General features: G+C 51.6%; 1 protein-coding gene across 2 annotated transcripts; it reads right to left on the reverse strand.

The window, feature by feature from the left end:
* Positions 1-1,413: 1,413 nt before the first annotated feature.
* Positions 1,414-17,457, reverse strand: SELENOI (selenoprotein I). Of its 2 annotated transcripts, none has more exons than XM_044290302.1 (10): positions 17,308-17,457; positions 10,548-10,616; positions 10,360-10,468; positions 8,700-8,774; positions 8,072-8,334; positions 6,007-6,115; positions 5,850-5,898; positions 5,262-5,442; positions 5,005-5,187; positions 1,414-4,170 (listed from the first exon to the last, which is right to left on the reverse strand). In XM_044290302.1, the coding sequence occupies exons 1-10, from the start codon at positions 17,365-17,367 to the stop codon at positions 4,060-4,062; spliced, it is 1,209 nt and encodes a 402-aa protein (XP_044146237.1). In that variant the 5' UTR covers positions 17,368-17,457; the 3' UTR covers positions 1,414-4,059. The 2 variants fall into 2 exon arrangements, with proteins under 2 accessions (XP_044146237.1, XP_044146238.1); XM_044290303.1 differs by having other exon boundaries at positions 4,105-4,170.
* Between the last annotated feature and the right edge of the window lie 2,747 nt (positions 17,458-20,204).

The raw sequence follows: 20,204 nt of genomic DNA on the forward strand, positions 1-20,204 counted from the left end.
CTACCTCTAGTGGTGGCTGTATATATCTGTATGTAGTAATCTCCTGAGCTCCCTCTAGTGGTGGCTGTATATATCTGTATGTAGTAATCTCCTGAGCTACCTCTAGTGGCGGCTGTGTATATCTGTATGCAGTAATCTCCTGAGCTCCCTCTAGTGGCGGCTGTGTATATCTGTATGCAGTAATCTTCTGAGCTCCCTCTAGTGGTGGCTGTATATATCTGTATGCAGTAATCTCCTGAGCGCCCTCTAGTGGTGGCTGTATATATCTGTATGCAGTAAACTCCTGAGCGCCCTCTAGTGGTGGCTGTATATATCTGTATGCAGTAATCTCCTGAGCTCCCTCTAGTGGTGGTTGTATATATCTGTATGTAGTAATCTCCTGAGCTCCCTCTAGTGGTGGCTGTATATATCTGTATGCAGTAATCTCCTGAGCTCCCTTTAGTGGTGGCTGTATATATGTAGTAATCTCCTGAGCTCCCTCTAGTGGTGGCTGTATATATCTGTATGCAGTAATCTCCTGAGCTCCCCCTAGTGGTGGCTGTATATATCTGTATGTAGTAATCTCCTGAGCTCCCTCTAGTGGTGGCTCTATATATCTGTATGCAGTAATCTCCTGAGCTCCCTCTAGTGGTGGTTGTATATATCTGTATGCAGTAGTCTCCTGAGATCCCTCTAGTGGTGGCTGTATATATCTGTATGTAGTAATCTCCTGAGCTCCCTCTAGTGGTGGTTGTATATATCTGTATACAGTAATCTCCTGAGCGCCCTCTAGTGGTGGCTGTATATATCTGTATGTAGTAATCTCCTGAGCTCCCTCTAGTGGTGGCTGTATATATCTGTATACAGTAATCTCCTGAGCGCCCTCTAGTGGTGGCTGTGTATATCTGTATGCAGTAATCTCCTGAGCTCCCTCTAGTGGTGGTTGTATATATCTGTATGTAGTAATCTCCTGAGCTCCCTTTAGTGGTGGCTGTATATATCTGTATGTAGTAATCTCCTGAGCTCCCTCTAGTGGTGGCTGTATATATCTGTATGCAGTAATCTCCTGAGCTCCCCCTAGTGGTGGCTGTATATATCTGTATGTAGTAATCTCCTGAGCTCCCTCTAGTGGTGGCTCTATATATCTGTATGCAGTAATCTCCTGAGCTCCCTCTAGTGGTGGCTGTGTATATCTGTATGCAGTAATCTCCTGAGCTCCCTCTAGTGGTGGCTCTATATATCTGTATGTAGTACTCTAGTGGTGGCATCACAGATGCAGACCCATTCACATGCGGAACGAAAGCACTAGGGAGTGCTTCCGTGGCGTTTCTGTCTGTGCCGTCCCACGGATGTTGCCCGTGTGCATGAGGCCTAAGAGATACTGCAGGACCCGAGGCAGCAAAACTACACTATGGAAAGTATCTGCACAACATGAGAATGGAAACCTTTACATTTTATTTCCAGGTTTGTGGTCAGGGAGGCAGTAGCCCCCTCTAGTGTCCTACACAGGTCAAAGACTGTAAATTAACAGATAAATAACATTTAAATAAAAAATACTAAATTATGTAAAAGAATCAGTATATTAATGACTCCATCGACAATCACACGAGCGCGGATACGTATGGCACATCCACCGCAGGGACGCTCCCGGACAGCATACAGTCCATTTCTCTTCATGCTTTAAGGCAAAGCTTAGATTTTTTTATTTTTATTTTTTAAACAAAGCGTTCTGGGAAAAATGCAACTTTTTTGATAAAAAATAAAATTAAAAATACATAAGTTTGGTCAGATCCCAGAAAAGTTAAAGCCATACAAATAAAAAAAAAACGTAACATCGGCAGTAACACAGGATTTTTTTTTTTCGTATCCTGCATTTGTCGATCTCAAATATATTTACAGGATTTTTCTGAAAAAAAATTAAAATTCACAGTTGACAACATTTGCTCAACATTTTTAGTTTCGGGGGGGGGGGGGGGGGGAATCTATGGGTCGGAGGTGGGAACGGATTCCAATTACTGTTCCAGTCATAGAAAGCCTGAGCCAGTGTCCTAGGTATTAGAGGACATGGGGAGGAGGAGGACACAGCAGCCATTCAGGGGGTGGGGGAGTGTTACGTCATGTTCTGGAGGACTCGACACAACCATACAACTTAATAGAGGTGATGTAATACTACGTCTCTCCTGTAGTGGCCGCTGCAGCGGAAGAATCTAGCTAGCTGCAGCTTCCCCTGCCACCTGATCGACAAGGATTTCAGCTGCAAGATCCACAATGATCAAGTAAAACGGTATACAAATATGTATCACAACTCCCCCCCGCCCCGGCAGTGGTCTAGAGGTGTAGACTGACGTGTCCTCCCCTCCAAAATAAAAAATATTTTATTAAAAATAAAATAAACCGCTTCAACATGAAGTCGATTCAACACAGATGATACACACACTGGAGAGAAAAAATTAAAATAAAATGGCAACTGTATCTCATGGTGTAAAGCAGAATCCAATACACCCCCCATATGCACAACTGCAAATAACAGCTACCTGCAGAGCTGAAATCATAACGAAACATAGCACCACCACTAAATTACACGCAATGCCGCTTAACCTCGTGCTTGGGACATCCAAGTGTACCCCGTCCAAAAGAAAACAGATGGCTTTAGATACACTCTTCATTCAAGCACGGGGAAGACGGCTTCAGATATTTAAAAAAAAAAAAAAAAAACTGTACAAGAAACGGGAAAAGTTAAGAAAACGCCATGCAAATCTTTTCCCACCACCAAAAAAAGGGAAAGCAAATGGTTAAAAAAAAAAAAAAAAAAGTTACCCCCAGACAAACAGACCCTGTAAGAAAAGGGGGAGGAGCAAGTATTAGGGGTGGGGCATCTCAGTCATTATCTCTGATTAATAAGGCGGTGAGCTTCTGCCTGGTCTCCTTATGTTTCTACCCTTGGTTTGCAGCCAATTCTGCCCTGAGTAATCTGAGACAGACTGGCTCTCAGCAAAAGTATGGATGGACAGCCAAGAAGGGGAGGAGCCACCTGGCAGAAGTCACATGATGCTGACCTGCACTATTAATCAGATTTTCTCTAAATAAATTGATGTGGAAGATGTCTACCACCAGTGATGCTCCATTATCTGAGGTATTGGGAGAGCGAAGTGACCTCCAGATACCCCCGGTGACTCAGTAGTAAAAAGGATAGAACGCCCCTCCCCCACAAGAGCAATGCCCATTGATGCCAACACAGTCTTCCAGGGGTCCCCTAGTCTAGTGTATGTAAAGCCTGAACACTGTCAGGTAACGTCCTCTGCTTCCTGTCAGAGAAAGGAAAAACTATTTTTCTACTTTCACAAACCAGTTGAGACCCACACAGCTGCTGAGCTTGTTACAGTGTATCAACGCAGACAACTGCTCTGGCAGCACAATGCCTTCTATTGGACCGGCAGCTAATACCTACACCGACCCGCTGGAAAACCGTCCTAAATCAGTACTACTCGCACAGCTGATGTGCGTTACAGTGCATCAGGGTGTACTTTTAAAAAGCGTTTCTGTTCCCTGACAGCAAGCACATGTTGAACAGCTTTTCCATTACACAATGATGAAGTCTTTACCTAGCGCTATACTGGAGGGACGACCGGCACCGCGCAGCTACTGGATGAGGTAATATCACATGACCAACGTTACCATTATGCAAATCAATAAAAAGCGTGGTTCTGGTCGGCGCTGCTTTATCGGAGGTCGGACTGCGGCCATGCGTCAGGGCATCTGGGAAAGAGCGCGACGCCCGGTTCATGTGCCCAGCAGCACGAGGGTTAAAAGTAAAGAGCTGGGGGGGGGGGACGACACATTCAGTCGGTCTGTTATGTACAGCATCGTCATGTACGCTTCCCCCGCAGCGGGTGGTGAGGGGCAGCAGCCGAGGCTTTCCAGGGTGGTGAGGGGCAGCAGCCGAGGCTTTCCAGGGTGGTGAGGGGCAGCAGCCGAGGCTTTCCAGGGTGGTGAGGGGCAGCAGCCGAGGCTTTCCAGGGTGGTGAGGGGCAGCAGCCGAGGCTTTCCAGGGTGGTGAGGGGCAGCAGTCGCTGAGATGGTTTACAGGACTTCTGCAGACTGCAGGCCGACCGTCTCCTCCTCTAGTCAGTCCGTGCTGGGCTTCTTCAGCGAGAACGTCAGGATGTTAAAGTGTCTGCTCAGCTGATTCACCTGCAAGATACCGCGGAGATTAACCCCCACTCAGACAGGAGAAACCCTCCCGAAAATGCCAATATAGTCAGCGCACAGCTCGAGTGGCTGCATTTTAACCCCCTAGTGACAACTAATTTAAGCCATTTAAAAGGGGTTTTCCCATCCCAGACAATGGGGGCAATATCGCTAGGAGGTGGGACCTGCACCTACACGGAGAACGAAGCCCCGAAAGTTGTGGAGGGAGCATTGCGCATGCGCAGCCGCCCTCCATTCATTTCTATGGGGTCTCCTAACATAGCCGGCCCTAAAGAAATTAATGGGAGCGGTGGCTACTACTGGGGAACGCCCTTGGTGGTGGCCGGACAAGGGGTCCTCCAGCCACCACCTTCCCCGCTCTGTTCTCGGTGTCAGACAATGCGGGCATATTCTAGCGATATGCCCTCGTCGTCTCAGATGGGAGTGGCCCTTTAAATGTTTTATTCAGCCTGACCCCAGAAACAGAAGAAGATTCATGCTTCCCCGCTCCAGTCCTGGCACAGTTTACATCCGGCTGGCTATGGGCATGGTCACGGCTGAAGCCCGCTACTGGCTACAGCGGGGCAAGTAAATCGGTTTCAGGACCAGAAGATGAAGAGAACAGAGGCAGCGCGGAGGACCGCAGAGGCGGGGAGCAGGGAAGTATGAATTTGCTTAAAAAAAAAAAAAATATTCTTACTGGACATCCCCTTTAAAACTCTGTATACCGCAGGGCCCCCACTGTTTGAGGGGTACACGAAGGCCTAAAGCCCATGCATTTGGGAAATTAGCGGTGGTCCGAGCTCAAGCCCCCTGGTTAGGGCAGGACACACTCACCACTGACACTCCGTAGTGTAAATGTGCGATGGTTACAAGAGCCGTCAACACCACCAGCAGAAGAGCCTCCATATTGTGAGCGAAGCCGGAGACCACCAGCAGCACCACCAGCGCCAGGGGGATGAGGAGCCAGGTGAGAGGTTGGCACCGGGTGTTAGTCATCTGACACACGATCAGCTGGCACTAGGAGAAGAGAGACGGTGAACGGGAGGAAGACGGCGGATGACAGGCGGCAGACAAGCAGGGGAGCCACTTACTGTAACGTTAGCAAAGGTGGTCCCCACCATGAAGTAGAAGAGCCGAGGGTGAGCCTCCAGGATCTGAGAGGGCGAGGCGAAGACCCACAGCGTGGACAGGATGAAGAGCAGCACGGGGGAGAAGAGCGGCAGCATGGACTCGTACAAGCTCGTGTGTTTCAGAGTGTTGTTCCGATAACCCCTGAGCAACAAAAACCGGTGAAATCAATTGTTCGGCAGAGCAAAGGAAACCATCAGCAGGCAGCATGTCAAAGAGAAACTCCGCTGTAGGCCTTCATTGCCATTTGACATCTCCTGGGCCTCATTTTGCATCTGTGTCTCTCCAGCGTCCAGTGGCGGAGGCAGGTCGTAGGGGGAAACACTGGCTGCAGCAGTGACGTACTCCGCTTGCATCAGGTCAATTGGTGACATGACGGGGGGGGGGGGCACTGCTGTGGCCATAGCAAGCGGGGAGCAGGTAAGTATGCCTCCCTTTTGCAGGTCTGTCCAGGAGGGTGGATTTCCAAACCCCCTCCCAAAAGGAGGCCTACCCCTTTAAGGTTCTGGGACCCGGGAAAGTCAGACTATAAGATGGGTAAGTGCACTTACTTGTAAACATTGTACAGACTCATAGGAAGAGTTATAGTCAGCGCGCAACCTGCAAAATAAAGGTGGTGATCACTTACAGGCACTGGACGGCAGCGCGCTCGCGCAGGAGACCGCGACATTTGTACGATTTACCGCTGCGCTCTAGTGAAGCTCTTACCGACAATCAAGGTGGTGAAGAGGTCTCTGTATAAGACATTGTACACCAGGGGCTTGTACCAGGCCTCCACCCCGACCACTGCCGTCACCAGGTACACACAGGAGATGGTCTGCAACCAGAGGCACAAGTGATTGCTATAGAGAACACACATACATGAGCACTGCTACATCAACTTATACACCCCTCGGCTGCTGCAGAACCTCCTAACACCCCCCCCCCCCCTCGGCTGCTGCAGAACCTCCCAACACACACACACACACACACACACCCCCCTCGGCTGCTGCAGAACCTCCCAACACACACACACACACCCCCCTCGGCTGCTGCAGAACCTCCTAACACACACACACCCCCCTCGGCTGCTGCAGAACCTCCCAACACACACACACACACACACACCCCCCTCGGCTGCTGCAGAACCTCCCAACACACACACACACACCCCCCTCGGCTGCTGCAGAACCTCCCAACACACACACACACACACACCCCCCTCGGCTGCTGCAGAACCTCCCAACACACACACACACACACACCCCCTCGGCTGCTGCAGAACCTCCTAACACACACACACCCCCCTCGGCTGCTGCAGAACCTCCCAACACACACACACACACACACACACCCCTCGGCTGCTGCAGAACCTCCCAACACACACACACACCCCCCTCGGCTGCTGCAGAACCTCCTAACACACACACACACCCCTCGGCTGCTGCAGAACCTCCTAACACACACACACACCCCCCTCGGCTGCTGCAGAACCTCCTAACACACACACACACACACCCCCCTCGGCTGCTGCAGAACCTCCCAACACACACACACACACACACCCCCCTCGGCTGCTGCAGAACCTCCCAACACACACACACACACCCCCCTCGGCTGCTGCAGAACCTCCTAACACACACACACCCCCCTCGGCTGCTGCAGAACCTCCCAACACACACACACACACACACACACACACACACACACACACCCCCCCCTCGGCTGCTGCAGAACCTCCCAACACACACACACACCCCCCTCGGCTGCTGCAGAACCTCCCAACACACACACACACACACACACACACCCCTCGGCTGCTGCAGAACCTCCTAACACACACACCCCCCCCTCGGCTGCTGCAGAACCTCCCAACACACACACACACACACACACACCCACCCCCCTCGGCTGCTGCAGAACCTCCCAACACACACACACACACACACACACACACACCTCGGCTGCTGCAGAACCTCCTAACACACACACACACCCCTCGGCTGCTGCAGAACATCCAAACACACACACACACCGCCCTCGGCTGCTGCAGAACCTCCTAACACACACACACACACACCCCCCTCGGCTGCTGCAGAACCTCCTAACACACACACCCCTCGGCTGCTGCAGAACCTCCTAACACACACCCCTCGGCTGCTGCAGAACCTGCTAACACACACACACCCCTCGACTGCTGCAGAACCTGCTAACACACACACACCCCTCGGCTGCTGCAGAACCTCCTAACACACACACACCCCTCGGCTGCTGCAGAACCTCCTAACACACACACACCCCTCGGCTGCTGCAGAACCTCCTAACACACACACACACCCCTCGGCTGCTGCAGAACCTCCTAACACACACACACCCCTCGGCTGCTGCAGAACCTCCTAACACACACACCCCCCTCGGCTGCTGCAGAACCTCCTAACACACACACCCCCCTCGGCTGCTGCAGAACCTCCTAACACACACACCCCCCTCGGCTGCTGCAGAACCTCCTAACACACACACCCCCCTCGGCTGCTGCAGAACCTCCTAACACACACACACACCCCTCGGCTGCTGCAGAACCTCCTAACACACACACACACCCCTCGGCTGCTGCAGAACCTCCTAACACACACACACACACACACACCTCGGCTGCTGCAGAACCTCCTAACACACACACACACACCTCGGCTGCTGCAGAACCTCCTAACACACACACACACACCTCGGCTGCTGCAGAAGCTCATGGTATACATCAATGACCAGCAGACGGGGCAGACTGTTGCACACTTACCACCTGGCTCAGGTCGTAGCCCCAGGGCAGGAACAGGATTCCAGTGTTGTACTTCTCCCAGTGCGAGAGGATGAAGGAGAAGAGCACCACCCACAGGAGGAGGTAGAGAACCAGGACGCTGACGCCCGCCTCCCCGCGGCCGAAGATGGAATAAACGGTCACCACAAAGTAGATGCAGGCCCAGCTGTCCAGGCCGTGGTCGAACAGCTCCCCCAGCGGAGTGCTGGAATTCGTCCTGCGAGCCTGCTTGCCGTCTACTCCATCTGCAAAGGGACGGAGAAAATGTAAATGACAGCGCAACACAGGAGGCCGGACACCGGGTCTGCAGTCACCTCCAGAGCTGCAATCACAATACTCCTCTGCCGACTGCTCAAGGTTCCGGAGCTAACACTACTTCTCCCAGAATGCAACGCAGAAACGTGCAGCACTTTACAAGCCTTTGCATTCCCCATGTAATAATTCTAGAGTTCTATTCCTATGACTATGTTGTGCTATTCCTCTATTATTCCTGCTGGAATCAGTTGGGGGCGTGTCCCTTCACAGTCTGACACTAACCAATCAGTGCTGCCTGTGCAGGGAGACCATTACACACAGGACTAGACTGCCCCTTTAATAACAGGCTACTCACCCAGGGTATAGGCCGTGAAGTTCAGCAGGCCGGCGACAATCCACACCCAGCTGGGGACGTGCTCATGACCTGCGGCTGCAGAACAGAAAGAGGGGTGAGGACAGCTTGTGTGTGCATGGGCGCCGCTTATCACAGGGAAATACTGCTACAGCTCAAGAAGGGCGCCGCTTATCACAGGGAAATACTGCTACAGCTCAAGAAGGGCGCCGCTTATCACAGGGAAATACTGCTACAGCTCCTCTATACACCTCAAGAAGGGCACCGCTTATCACAGGGAAATACTGCTACAGCTCAAGAAGGTCGCCGCTTATCACAGGGAAATACTGCTACAGCTCAAGAAGGGCGCCGCTTAGCACAGGGAAACACTGCTACAGCTCAAGAAGGGCACCGCTTATCACAGGGAAATACTGCTACAGCTTCTCTATACACCTCAAGAAGGGTGCCGCTTATCACAGGGAAATAATGCTACAGCTCAAGAAGGGCGCCGCTTAGCACAGGGAAATACTGCTACAGCTCAAGAAGGGCGCCGCTTATCACAGGGAAATACTGCTACAGCTCAAGAAGGGCGCCGCTTATCACAGGGAAATACTGCTACAGCTCAAGAAGAGCGCCGCTTATCACAGGGAAATACTGCTACAGCTATTCTATACAGCTCAAGAAGGGTGCCGCTTATCACAAGGTAATACTGTACTACAGCTTCTCTACACACCTCAAGAAGGGCGCTGCTTATCACAGGGAAACACTGCTACAGCTTCTCTATACACACAAGAAGGGCGTCGCTTATCACACGGAAATACTGCTACAGTTTCTCTATACATTACAATAAGGGCGCCGCTTATCACAGGGAAATACTGTTACAGCTTCTCTATACACACAAGAAGGGTGCCGCTCATCACAATGTAATACTGTGTTACAGCTTCTCTATACACACAAGAAGGGCGTCGCTTATCACACGGAAATACTGCTACAGTTTCTCTATACATTACAATAAGGGCGCCGCTTATCACAGGGAAATACTGTTACAGCTTCTCTATACACACAAGAAGGGTGCCGCTCATCACAATGTAATACTGTGTTACAGCTTCTCTATACACACACACACCTTAAGACAGGCACCGCTTATCACCTGTCGTGCACCTCAGTCTCACTGGGGCTCTGTGTGGAGGGAGACGGACGCCCTGTGGCTTCCATCATGTACAGGAAGAAGCCGCCAGTGACAACCGACCTCACCGGAGTGGTCACCCAGTGACTGTATGGACTGTGGCTAGGCGACATCCTGATCGGCGCTGGCTACAGAGCTGGAGCTGCCCAATACTTTGGGGTCCGGCTACTGCGGCACCTCTGTATGGATAGGGCTGCATTAAGGATACAACCCCTTTAATTAAAGGGATTGTCCAGGGTTATAAATAGGTTGAAACATGGCTGCTTTCTTATAAAACCACCCCGCAGGTTGTGAGGAGTACTGCAGCTCCGCCCAGTTCACACCTATGGGAAAAGTCTGTAGACGGGTGGCGCTGTTTTTGGAAGACTGCAGTCGTGTTTTCCTAATCCCAGACAACCCCTTTAAGAGCGGCGCTAGAACTTCACCAAGGCTGGGGGCCTGGACGCCGTCATGTGTGCTGAATACCGATGCAGCAGAGCCGAGAGCGCGCAGACACACCTGATGCATAGAAGTCCGGGTCAAAATACGCCATCATGAAGAAGTTGAAGACGAGCAGCAGGAAACCGCTGAACGTGATGAGATTTGGCGCCAACCATCTGGGGAAAAACTAAAGCGACACGGATGAGCGTCCCGGCGGGCGGAGGACACCTCCGGAGGAGCGGGTGACGGATTAGTGGAAGTCTCACCTTTACTATGGAGTTCCAGAAGGGGTGCATGACGTAGAGGGACAGGGGGTTGGTGTCCACCGCGCTGTACTGGAAGGAGAGAGAATAGAAAGTGAGGCCACGGATAACACACGTCTGTGCCCAGCAGGGGGCGCCGCCCAGCATCAACACAACCACCGAAGCCTCTGTCCACAAGCTTGCTGACAGTTTCCAATAAGCTTCCACCACTGTGGCCATGGCAGCATGTTCACACATTCCTAACTGTTCTGCATAGGTGTCAGTGTTCACTGCAGTTCTAGCCTTCTATTCGTGCACCAGGAGAACTCACAGTGTAAAGCAGAAAGAAATATTACAGTGTGAAGTGCTGCAGCCATGAAATAAAGGGTTAATCCTCCTGTGACCCCCAGTGACCCCAGCGTTTATACTAACCAGGCACAAAGTGACCCCACAACGTGGCACAAAGGGTCAAACTCCAGTCCTGTGAAGTCACGCCAGCGGCAGACGCCAAGCAGAGGTGCCAACGTCACCACAGGTCTCCGATTATAGTCTACTGTTACTGCGTGTCCTCATTCACTGACAGCAAGCCGACACCAGCACTACTGCAGGCCTAATACCTCTTACAGCTGAGGGTTTGTTACAATTACATCCCGTCCAGACCATCCTCTGGGAGGTAAACACATCTCTGTCCTGATAATCCGTTACAATGTATCAGTCTGGAGGATTGTCCACACTGGGTGCAACTGTAACAAAGCTCCAGCTGAAGGGGTGTATGGGTTTGGTACATTCATACAGATATCATCTTCTGGGAGACGGCTCAGGAGGTGGGGGAGGGCACACTGCAGATCTGGAGAGGAGCGTACGCAGCCAGCAGCTTTCGGGCATCACATGATCAGCACAGAACGCAGTCGTCATTTATTACGGAAACATTCCTGGGAACGTTCAAGTACCTACAGCCTCTCACGTCTACTTACAGGGGGTCACAGTGTATTATACTCCAGAGCTGCACTCACTATTCTGCTGGTGCAGTCACTGTGTACATACATTACTTATCCTGTACTGATCCTGAGTTACATCCTGTATTGTACTCCAGAGCTGCACTCACTATTCTGCTGGTGCAGTCACTGTGTACATACATTACTTATCCTGTACTGATCCTGAGTTACATCCTGTATTGTACTCCAGAGCTGCACTCACTATTCTGCTGGTGCACACACAGGTTCTGTCTCCTGCAGGGTAACCCGATCTGTAAGCAGTGCTGAGGAATCAGATCACACAGATGGTAGGAATGTGGCGGCACGTGCTGTTCTGCACCCGAGGACCTGCTTTACGCGCCACCCGTCTGGTACAGTGCAGCATGAAGTCAAAGGCTGATTAAAGGGGTGCTCCGGACGCCGATCCCATGGGTGAGCTGGTCACGTGCGATTAGAGCAGATCAAAAAACCATCATGTGAACGTGGTCCTAGGAGGTTTAGGTAAATTCTCACTGCTGAGGGTTTGGTACAATTGTATGCAGTCCAGACAATTCTCTGCACTGACACACTATAACAACCAGGAGAGGTCTGCAGTGCTGCCAGACAGGATAGAACAGTAACAAACCCTCAGCTGTGAGCGCACATCCACACATCCTTCATGATGACTTATGCGTCTCCATGGTTACAGACTACCCCCCTGTGTGTAGTCAGACCCTCGCTCCCATACATCCTCCAGTTGTGTATACAGTTGCAAGAAAAAGTATGTGAACCCTTTGGAATGATATGGATTTCAGCACAAATTGGTCATAAAATGTGATCTGATCTTCATCTAAGTCACAACAATAGACAATCACAGTCTGCTTAACCTAATAACACACAAAGAGTTACATGTTACCATGTTTTTATTGAACACACCATGTAAACATTCACAGTGCAGGTGGAAAAAGTATGTGAACCCCTAATGACATCTCCAAGAGCTAACTGGAGTGAGGTGTCAGCCAACTGGAGTCCAGTCAATGAGATGAGATTGCAGGTGTTGGTTACAGCTGACCTGCCTTACAAAAAACACACACCAGTTCTGGGTTTGCTTTTTACAAGAAGCATTGCCTGATGTGAATGATGCCTCGCACAAAAGAGCTCTCAGAAGACCTACGATTAAGAATTGTTGACTTGCATAAAGCTGGAAAGGGTTATAAAAGTATCTCCAAAAGCCTTGCTGTTCATCAGTCCACGGTAAGACAAATTGTCTATAAATGGAGAAAGTTCAGCACTGCTGCTACTCTCCCTAGGAGTGGCCGTCCTGTAAAGATGACTGCAAGAGCACAGCGCAGACTGCTCAATGAGGTGAAGAAGAATCCTAGAGTGTCAGCTAAAGACTTACAAAAGTCTCTGGCATATGCTAACATCCCTGTTAGCGAATCTACGATACGTAAAACACTAAGCAAGAGTGGATTTCATGGGAGGATACCACCGAGGAAGCCACTGCTGTCCACAAAAACATTGCTGCACGTTTACAGTTTGCACAAGAGCACCGGGATGTTCCACAGCAGTACTGGCAAAATATTCTGTGGACAGATGAGACCAAAGCTGAGTTCTTTGGAAGAAACGCACAACACTATGGGCCAGATTTATCATGACTGACAGCTCACTCCACTTTCACATATGGCTAAAGTCCGTTTTATGATCGGCCCTTTAAGACTGTAATACATGTGGTTTGATGGTAGCAGTTTATCCGTCAGTAAGCAGCTTTACAAAAGTTGCACGTTTTTATGAAAAAGTCGCATGTTCTATTAAAAAGTCTCATAAGATAAGCATGGTCCTCACTGGAGTGAAATTGCCACTTTTTTGCGACTTTTTAAATAGTCCCAATAGTAAATCTGTCTAGAGATTCATTTACATAAGAAAACACGCCCACTTTCAGAAAACTGTCGAGCATAGTGCAGAGCAGAAAAAAGCTAATTTGTGCGTAGTTTTAGCGTTTGGGACTTTTTCACTCCATTATTCTGACCCGAGCTAATAATAAATCTGGCCCTATGAGTGGAGAAAAAGAGGCACAGCACACCAACATCAAAACCTCATCCCAACTGGGAAGTATGGTGGTGGGGGCACCATGGTTTGGGGCTGCTTTGCTGCGTCAGGGCTGGACGGATAGCTGTCATCGAAGGAAATATGAATTCCCAAGTTTATCAAGACATTTTGCAGGAGAACTAATGGCCATCTGTCCACCAGCTGAGGCTCAACAGAAGATGCAACAGGACAACGACCCAAAGCATAGAAGTAAATCAACAACAGAATGGCTTCGGGCTCTTTCACACTTGCGTTCTTGTCTTCCGGCATAGAGTTCCGTCGTCGGGGCTCTATGCCAGAAGAATCCTGATCAGGCATATCCCCATGCATTCTGAATGGAGAGAAATCCGTTCAGGATGCATCAGGATGTCTTCAGTTCCGGAACAGAACGGTTTTTGGCCGGAGAAAATACCGCAGCATGCTGCGCTTTTTGCTCCGGCCAAAAATCCTGAAGACTTGCCGCAAGGCCGGATCCGGAATTAATGCCCATTGAAAGGCATTGATCCGGATCCGGCCTTAAGCTAAACGTCGTTTCGGCGTTTAATAGCGTCCTGGCTGCCATAGTAACACTGAAAGCATTTTTTCAAATGCTTTCAGTACACTTGCGTTTTTCCGGATCCGGCGTGTAATTCCGGCAAGTGGAGTACACGCCAGATCCGGACAACGCAAGTGTGAAAGAGGCCTTACATGGCGTCATTAGTTTAAGCAGACTGTGATTGTCTATTGTTGTGACTTAGATGAAGATCAGATCACATTTTATGACCAATTTATGCAGAAATCCATATCATTCCAAGGGGTTCACATACTTTTTCTTGCAACTGTATATGGGGGGGTGAAGCCTGTGTTAACACAAAGTGGAGACGTTGCCCCTGGCGACCAATCAGGTTTCCGGGCCCCTGACATCCTGAGGGGACAATCCAGCAGGTTCCGTCACTTTTCCTTGTACTAGTTTTGATAGATCACTCCCATCATGTCAGCGCTCACACACGCACACTCACCAGTCCGGCCGGTCTCACCAGTACAGGGAGATGTGATCAGCGGGACCGGCTGGGGACACAATGCGCAGCCCAGGAGCGTGCATGGAGGAGTATGGCGGCACTACCAGGAAAAGCCCAGAGTGACAGAGCTGACGCACTGTGACGAGGTCTGCAGCTGTACATAGCAAGGAAGGGAAACTTCTCACTATACAAGGAGCTGTGAGGGGCTCACACACTGTAACGAAACCGCCCACAGCACCAGCAGGACAAAGCTGCCACTAAGCGCTAATCTATTCCACCTCCAGTCCCCTCAGTCACAGGACTGGTAGGAGAATGTGGCCCCTGACCCTACAGGGGCCCCAGTATCGTCATGCACAGTTACCATTATGTGCGTCTTAAAGTGAGACCCCCCCCCCCTCCAAACCTGAACTCCTCGAGACCTGCCTGCCCCCGAAACAACGCCCAAAGCAAGGGAAATCCGGACACAAGGGGCGGACCTGAGGCGGTTCCCCCCGCCGACCTGAGGATGGGGCATGTTGGATTTCAGCTGCCCGATCCTGTTGTCCTCAGCGAGACAAGCCGCTGCCAGAGGAGACTGGTGGCGGCCCTTTCTGAGCGGGGGGGTGTACATGTGTAGACAGTGGAGGGCAGGCCTGACGGGGTTAATGTGCAGCTCCTGACAGCAGATAGCGGTGTTACACAGCGATTAGATAACGCCGCGGCCCGGACGTGTGATCCGAGATAACGGCAGTCACCCGCACTGCGCTCGCGCTCCGCGTACAGCCGTCCTAGGGGTAAGTTCAAATCTCGCATTTCCACAGCGGCAGAAATCGCAAGGTAACCGCGCCAATCCAACCGCACGGGAAAAATCCTCGGCCACGCAAACAGCGGTTTCTGGTGCAGAATCCGTACTTAGAAAATTCTAAATGTGAACAAACCCCAACAGAGGCCGCAGCGCGAGTACAACCGTATCCACGGACTCTGAAAGGGTGACCGGTGACCGGTGGCGGTCCGGCCGCAGCCCTGGCACTGCTTCATCTACACAATGTTTCCAGGGAATGAAGGGATCGGGGAAGACCCAGCACCCGGTCACCTTAAAGGGACGGTGCGCCTCACGAGGGAAACCACGGCAACCAGACTGGTTTCCACGGGAATCCGCTCCACTTTCTGTCGCATCCGTTTTGGACAAACCTCCCCATCCGTGTCAGTCCCTGACCGTTTTCATGACGTCTGCTTGCTGTCAATGAATGAAAAGGTTCTGGTTCACATCCAAAGGCTGAAAACCCTATCTCGACTTCGTCCTGCTGTGGTTACGTTACAATGTATCAGTGTAGGTCCGGCTTTCTGAAGGGGGTCGTTACAATGCTCACAGCGGAGGGTTTGTTACATGTGACACAGTCACGTGTCCTGAGCAGCCCCTCCGACCTTTCCTGCCTGGTGTCCCAGGGAAGAGGACACATCCTGCGATGACGTCGCCGACAGGGTCATGACCTCTGAAGACCGTACGTGTAGCGTCCCGTGGGCAGTGTCACGTTACCGCCACATGACACCAGACGGACGCTCTGCAGACCCATCACACTGGAACATTCCTTTAATCCGGCATCGACAGGACCAGAGACGTGGGCACAAACAGGAGCCCAAAATCCCTCAGCCCCCCCCCCCCCCCCCCCCCCGTCTAATCCATGCCGGTCCCTCACAGACTAGATCTGCATCTTGTGCTCTCCGTGTTTCAGTCCCTCTGCTTGCTGTCAGTGACTTGGAGCATTCTTACTTCACCTGCTCCGCTCTTGCAGCTGAAGGTTTGTTACAATTGGATCCAGTCTGGACCATCCTATGTGGACTGACAGTTTGTTACAATGTATCGGTGCAGGGATAATGCATCGGTCTGGGTGCTATTGTAACAAACCCTCAGCTGTGAGGAGTAAGGCTCAGTGCAGACACATAACCCAACTACATAGAGCTCTTAAAGGGGCCACACACGACAAAGCACCTGAAAGGGTCACATGTATCCCCCCCCCCCCCCCCCAAAGCTGTGCACCTGGCCCCCCAACAACGTGAAGTGACCCCTAGAAAAAACGGGAGCCTCACACTCCCCGGCTCCACATATATCAGGGGCCACACACTCCTCGAAATGGGGGGCCGCACATATGTCAGGGGACACACACTCCCAGACAGTAGGGGACACACACTCCCCGAAATGGGGGGACGCACATATGTCAGGGGACACACACTCCCAGACAGGAGGGGACGCACATATGTCACGGGCCATGCACACACACACCGACAGGGGGCCACACACACACACGTCAGGGGACACATGTCAGGGGACACACACTCCCCAACAGGGGGGGGGGGACACACACACGTCAGGGGCCCCACACACACACACCCCACCCTTTCCAGAGAACATGGAGGGGAACTGAGAAGGTGATTCCTGCCCACCCAGGACCCTGAGGGGGTCCTCACATAGTGAAATGCGGGGCCCCATACAAACCCACACTCCATAGAAATGGGGTCCCCACACAATGGGGTCACTCCATTTCCAGAACCTTGCAGGGGCCACAGAAAGCATACTGAGGGCCCTATAAACTACAGGGGCCACCTTAGCCCCAGAACCTGTGCAGGGACCCCGGGGACTCCCATAGCAGGGCACCACAAGCACTGGTTCCCCGCCTCCAGGCTGGAGACACACTGCAGCGCTCCGGGGGGGCCCAGTCCTGTCAGTGCCCCTCACGCCTCCGCTTCTCCCCGGGGTCCCGCTCTCACCTTGTAGCGGTCGAAGCCGCTGAGCTGCTCGGAGGTGACGTACTCGCAGCACCGGGACATGACGGGGAGCGGCGGGGCCAGCGGCTGCTGACGGCAGGAAGACACGGCGATGAAAGGAACACGAATTCGCCGAGCAGTGACGTCACGTCCGTAGTAGTGGTGCCGGGGACTGGAGGGGCGGGGCCGAGGCGACGGAGGGGGCGGGTCCTAAAACATCGGCTGATACAACAGCTGGGCGTGATTTCAATGGACAACGCCCCCTTTACCCCCGCCCCCTGGGCTGGTTATGTGACGTAGGAAGAATCTGTTCATCAGGGGAACAACAAATCGCAGCGGCCCCGGAATGCTGGGACGTGTAGTTCTTCAGGGAATGCTCCTGCTGATGACAAATCAGGGAAAGGTGAAAAGATAAATGAGCTCCTCTGGCGACCAATCAGGTCGCTGCTTTCATTTTCCAGTTTGGTTGCTATGGGCAACTGCATCCCCTTCCCTTTTACACTGGTTTTGATACATTTCTACAGTATGGTAAAACTACAACTGCCAGCATGCACACTTGGCTCCCATATCAGTGACTGGAGCCTGCTGGGAGTTGTACATTACAATATCCCACTGTGTAATCCGCACGGTGGAATCGCTGGTTTTCTTCATCCCACATAAAAAGCGATGAAAAGGCGCAGCGCACCTCAAAATGTCACCAGTAAAAACGTCAATATCATCCCGCAAAACAGCGAGCCCCGGTACAGCACCGTACAATCCTGGGAAGTGAGCAGGAAAAAATGATACAAGTTGCTGGTCACTAAGGGGTTAAAGATTTGTATAACCTTATAAGGCGATCTTACGCCTTCCAGGTAGTGACATCACGACTGCTGATGACATCATCACCAATGACATCGCGGAGGGGTATCAGTACCAGTGCAGATGCCCAGACCCCCCGTCTCCACACTACGACCACACTACCTGTGGCAGCGGTCAGGGGGTCTTCATAGACCCTTTTGCTTTGGACCAAACATGAGATGGAGAAGGCTGGAGCCAAGAAGGAGGAGGAGAGACTGAGGGAACAGCTGCTGAAGGCCACCAGATATTAACATCCAAGGATCTCCTCAGCTGGATAACATCTGCCAGTAATCGGCTGAGGTGGATAACATCTACCAGTGATCTACTGAGGTTGATAACATCTACCAGTGATCTACTGAGGTGGATATAATCTGTCTGTGATCTACTGAGGTGGATAACATCTAACAGTAATCGGCTGAGGTGGATAACATCTACCAGTGATCTACTGAGGTGGATAACATCTACCAGTGATCTACTGAGGTGGATAACATCTACCAGTGATCTACTGAGGTGGATAACATCTACCAGTTATCTACTGAGGTGGATAACATCTACCAGTGATCTACTGAGGTGGATAACATCTACCAGTGATCTACTGAGGTGGATAACATCTACCAGTGATCTACTGAGGTGGATAACATCTACCAGTTATCTACTGAGGTGGATAACATCTACCAGTGATCTACTGAGGTGGATAACATCTACCAGTGATCTACTGAGGTGGATAACATCTACCAGTGATCTACTGAGCTGGATAACATCTACCAGTGATCTTCCGAGGTGGATAACATCTACCAGTTATCTACTGAGGTGGATAACTACCACCAACAACTAATTTCTGTGCTGGTTACTGACGATCAATCTTCTCTCCAAACAAGGTATTTAATTCATTTTAGGCTTCTCTTTGAATCTTTACGTATATGTGACACTTATATGTCAGTGTTTTATTTTTACAGCACAGTTTAAAGGGAGTCTGTCACCGACTATTTATTTTAGACTGCTCACACCACACTGTGGCACTTGCAGTGATAGACACCACCCCTGGGAACTTGCAGTGATAGACACCACCCCTGGGCACTTGTAGGTATAGACACCACCCATGGGCACTTGTAGGTATAGACACCACCCATGGGCACTTGTAGGTATAGACACCACCCATGGGCACTTGTAGGGATAGACACCACCCCTGGGCACTTGCAGTGATAGACACCACCCATGGGCACTTGCAGTGATAGACACCACCCCTGGGCACTTGCAGTGATAGACACCACCCCTGGGCACTTGTAGGTATAGACACCACCCATGGGCACTTGCAGTGATAGACACCACCCATGGGCACTTGTAGGGATAGACACCACCCCTGGGCGCTTGCAGTGATAGACACCACCCCTGGGCACTTGCAGTGATAGACACCACCCCTGGGCACTTGCAGTGATAGACACCACCCATGGGCACTTGCAGTGATAGACACCACCCCTGGGCACTTGCAGTGATAGACACCACCCCTGGGCACTTGCAGTGATAGACACCACCCCTGGGCACTTGCAGTGATAGACACCACCCCTGGGCACTTGCAGTGATAGACACCCCCCCTGGGCACTTGTAGTGATAGACACCACCCCTGGGCACTTGTAGTGATAGACACCACACCTGGGCACTTGCAGTGATAGACACCACCCCTGGGCACTTGCAGTGATAGACACCACCCCTGGGCACTTGCAGTGATAGACACCCCCCCTGGGCACTTGTAGTGATAGACACCACCCCTGGGCACTTGTAGTGATAGACACCACACCTGGGCACTTGCAGTGATAGACACCACCCCTGGGCACTTGCAGTGATAGAAACCACCCCTGGGCACTTGTAGGTATAGACACCACCCCTGGGCACTTGTAGGGATAGACACCACCCCTGGGCACTTGTAGGGATAGACACCACCCCTGGGCACTTTCAGTGATAGACACCACCCATGGGCACTTGCAGTGATAGACACCACCCCTGGGCACTTGCAGTGATAGACACCACCCCTGGGCACTTGCAGTGATAGACACCACCCCTGGGCA

Source organism: Bufo gargarizans, chromosome 4, assembly GCF_014858855.1.
Source record: "Bufo gargarizans isolate SCDJY-AF-19 chromosome 4, ASM1485885v1, whole genome shotgun sequence".
Classification (NCBI taxonomy): domain Eukaryota; kingdom Metazoa; phylum Chordata; class Amphibia; order Anura; family Bufonidae; genus Bufo; species Bufo gargarizans.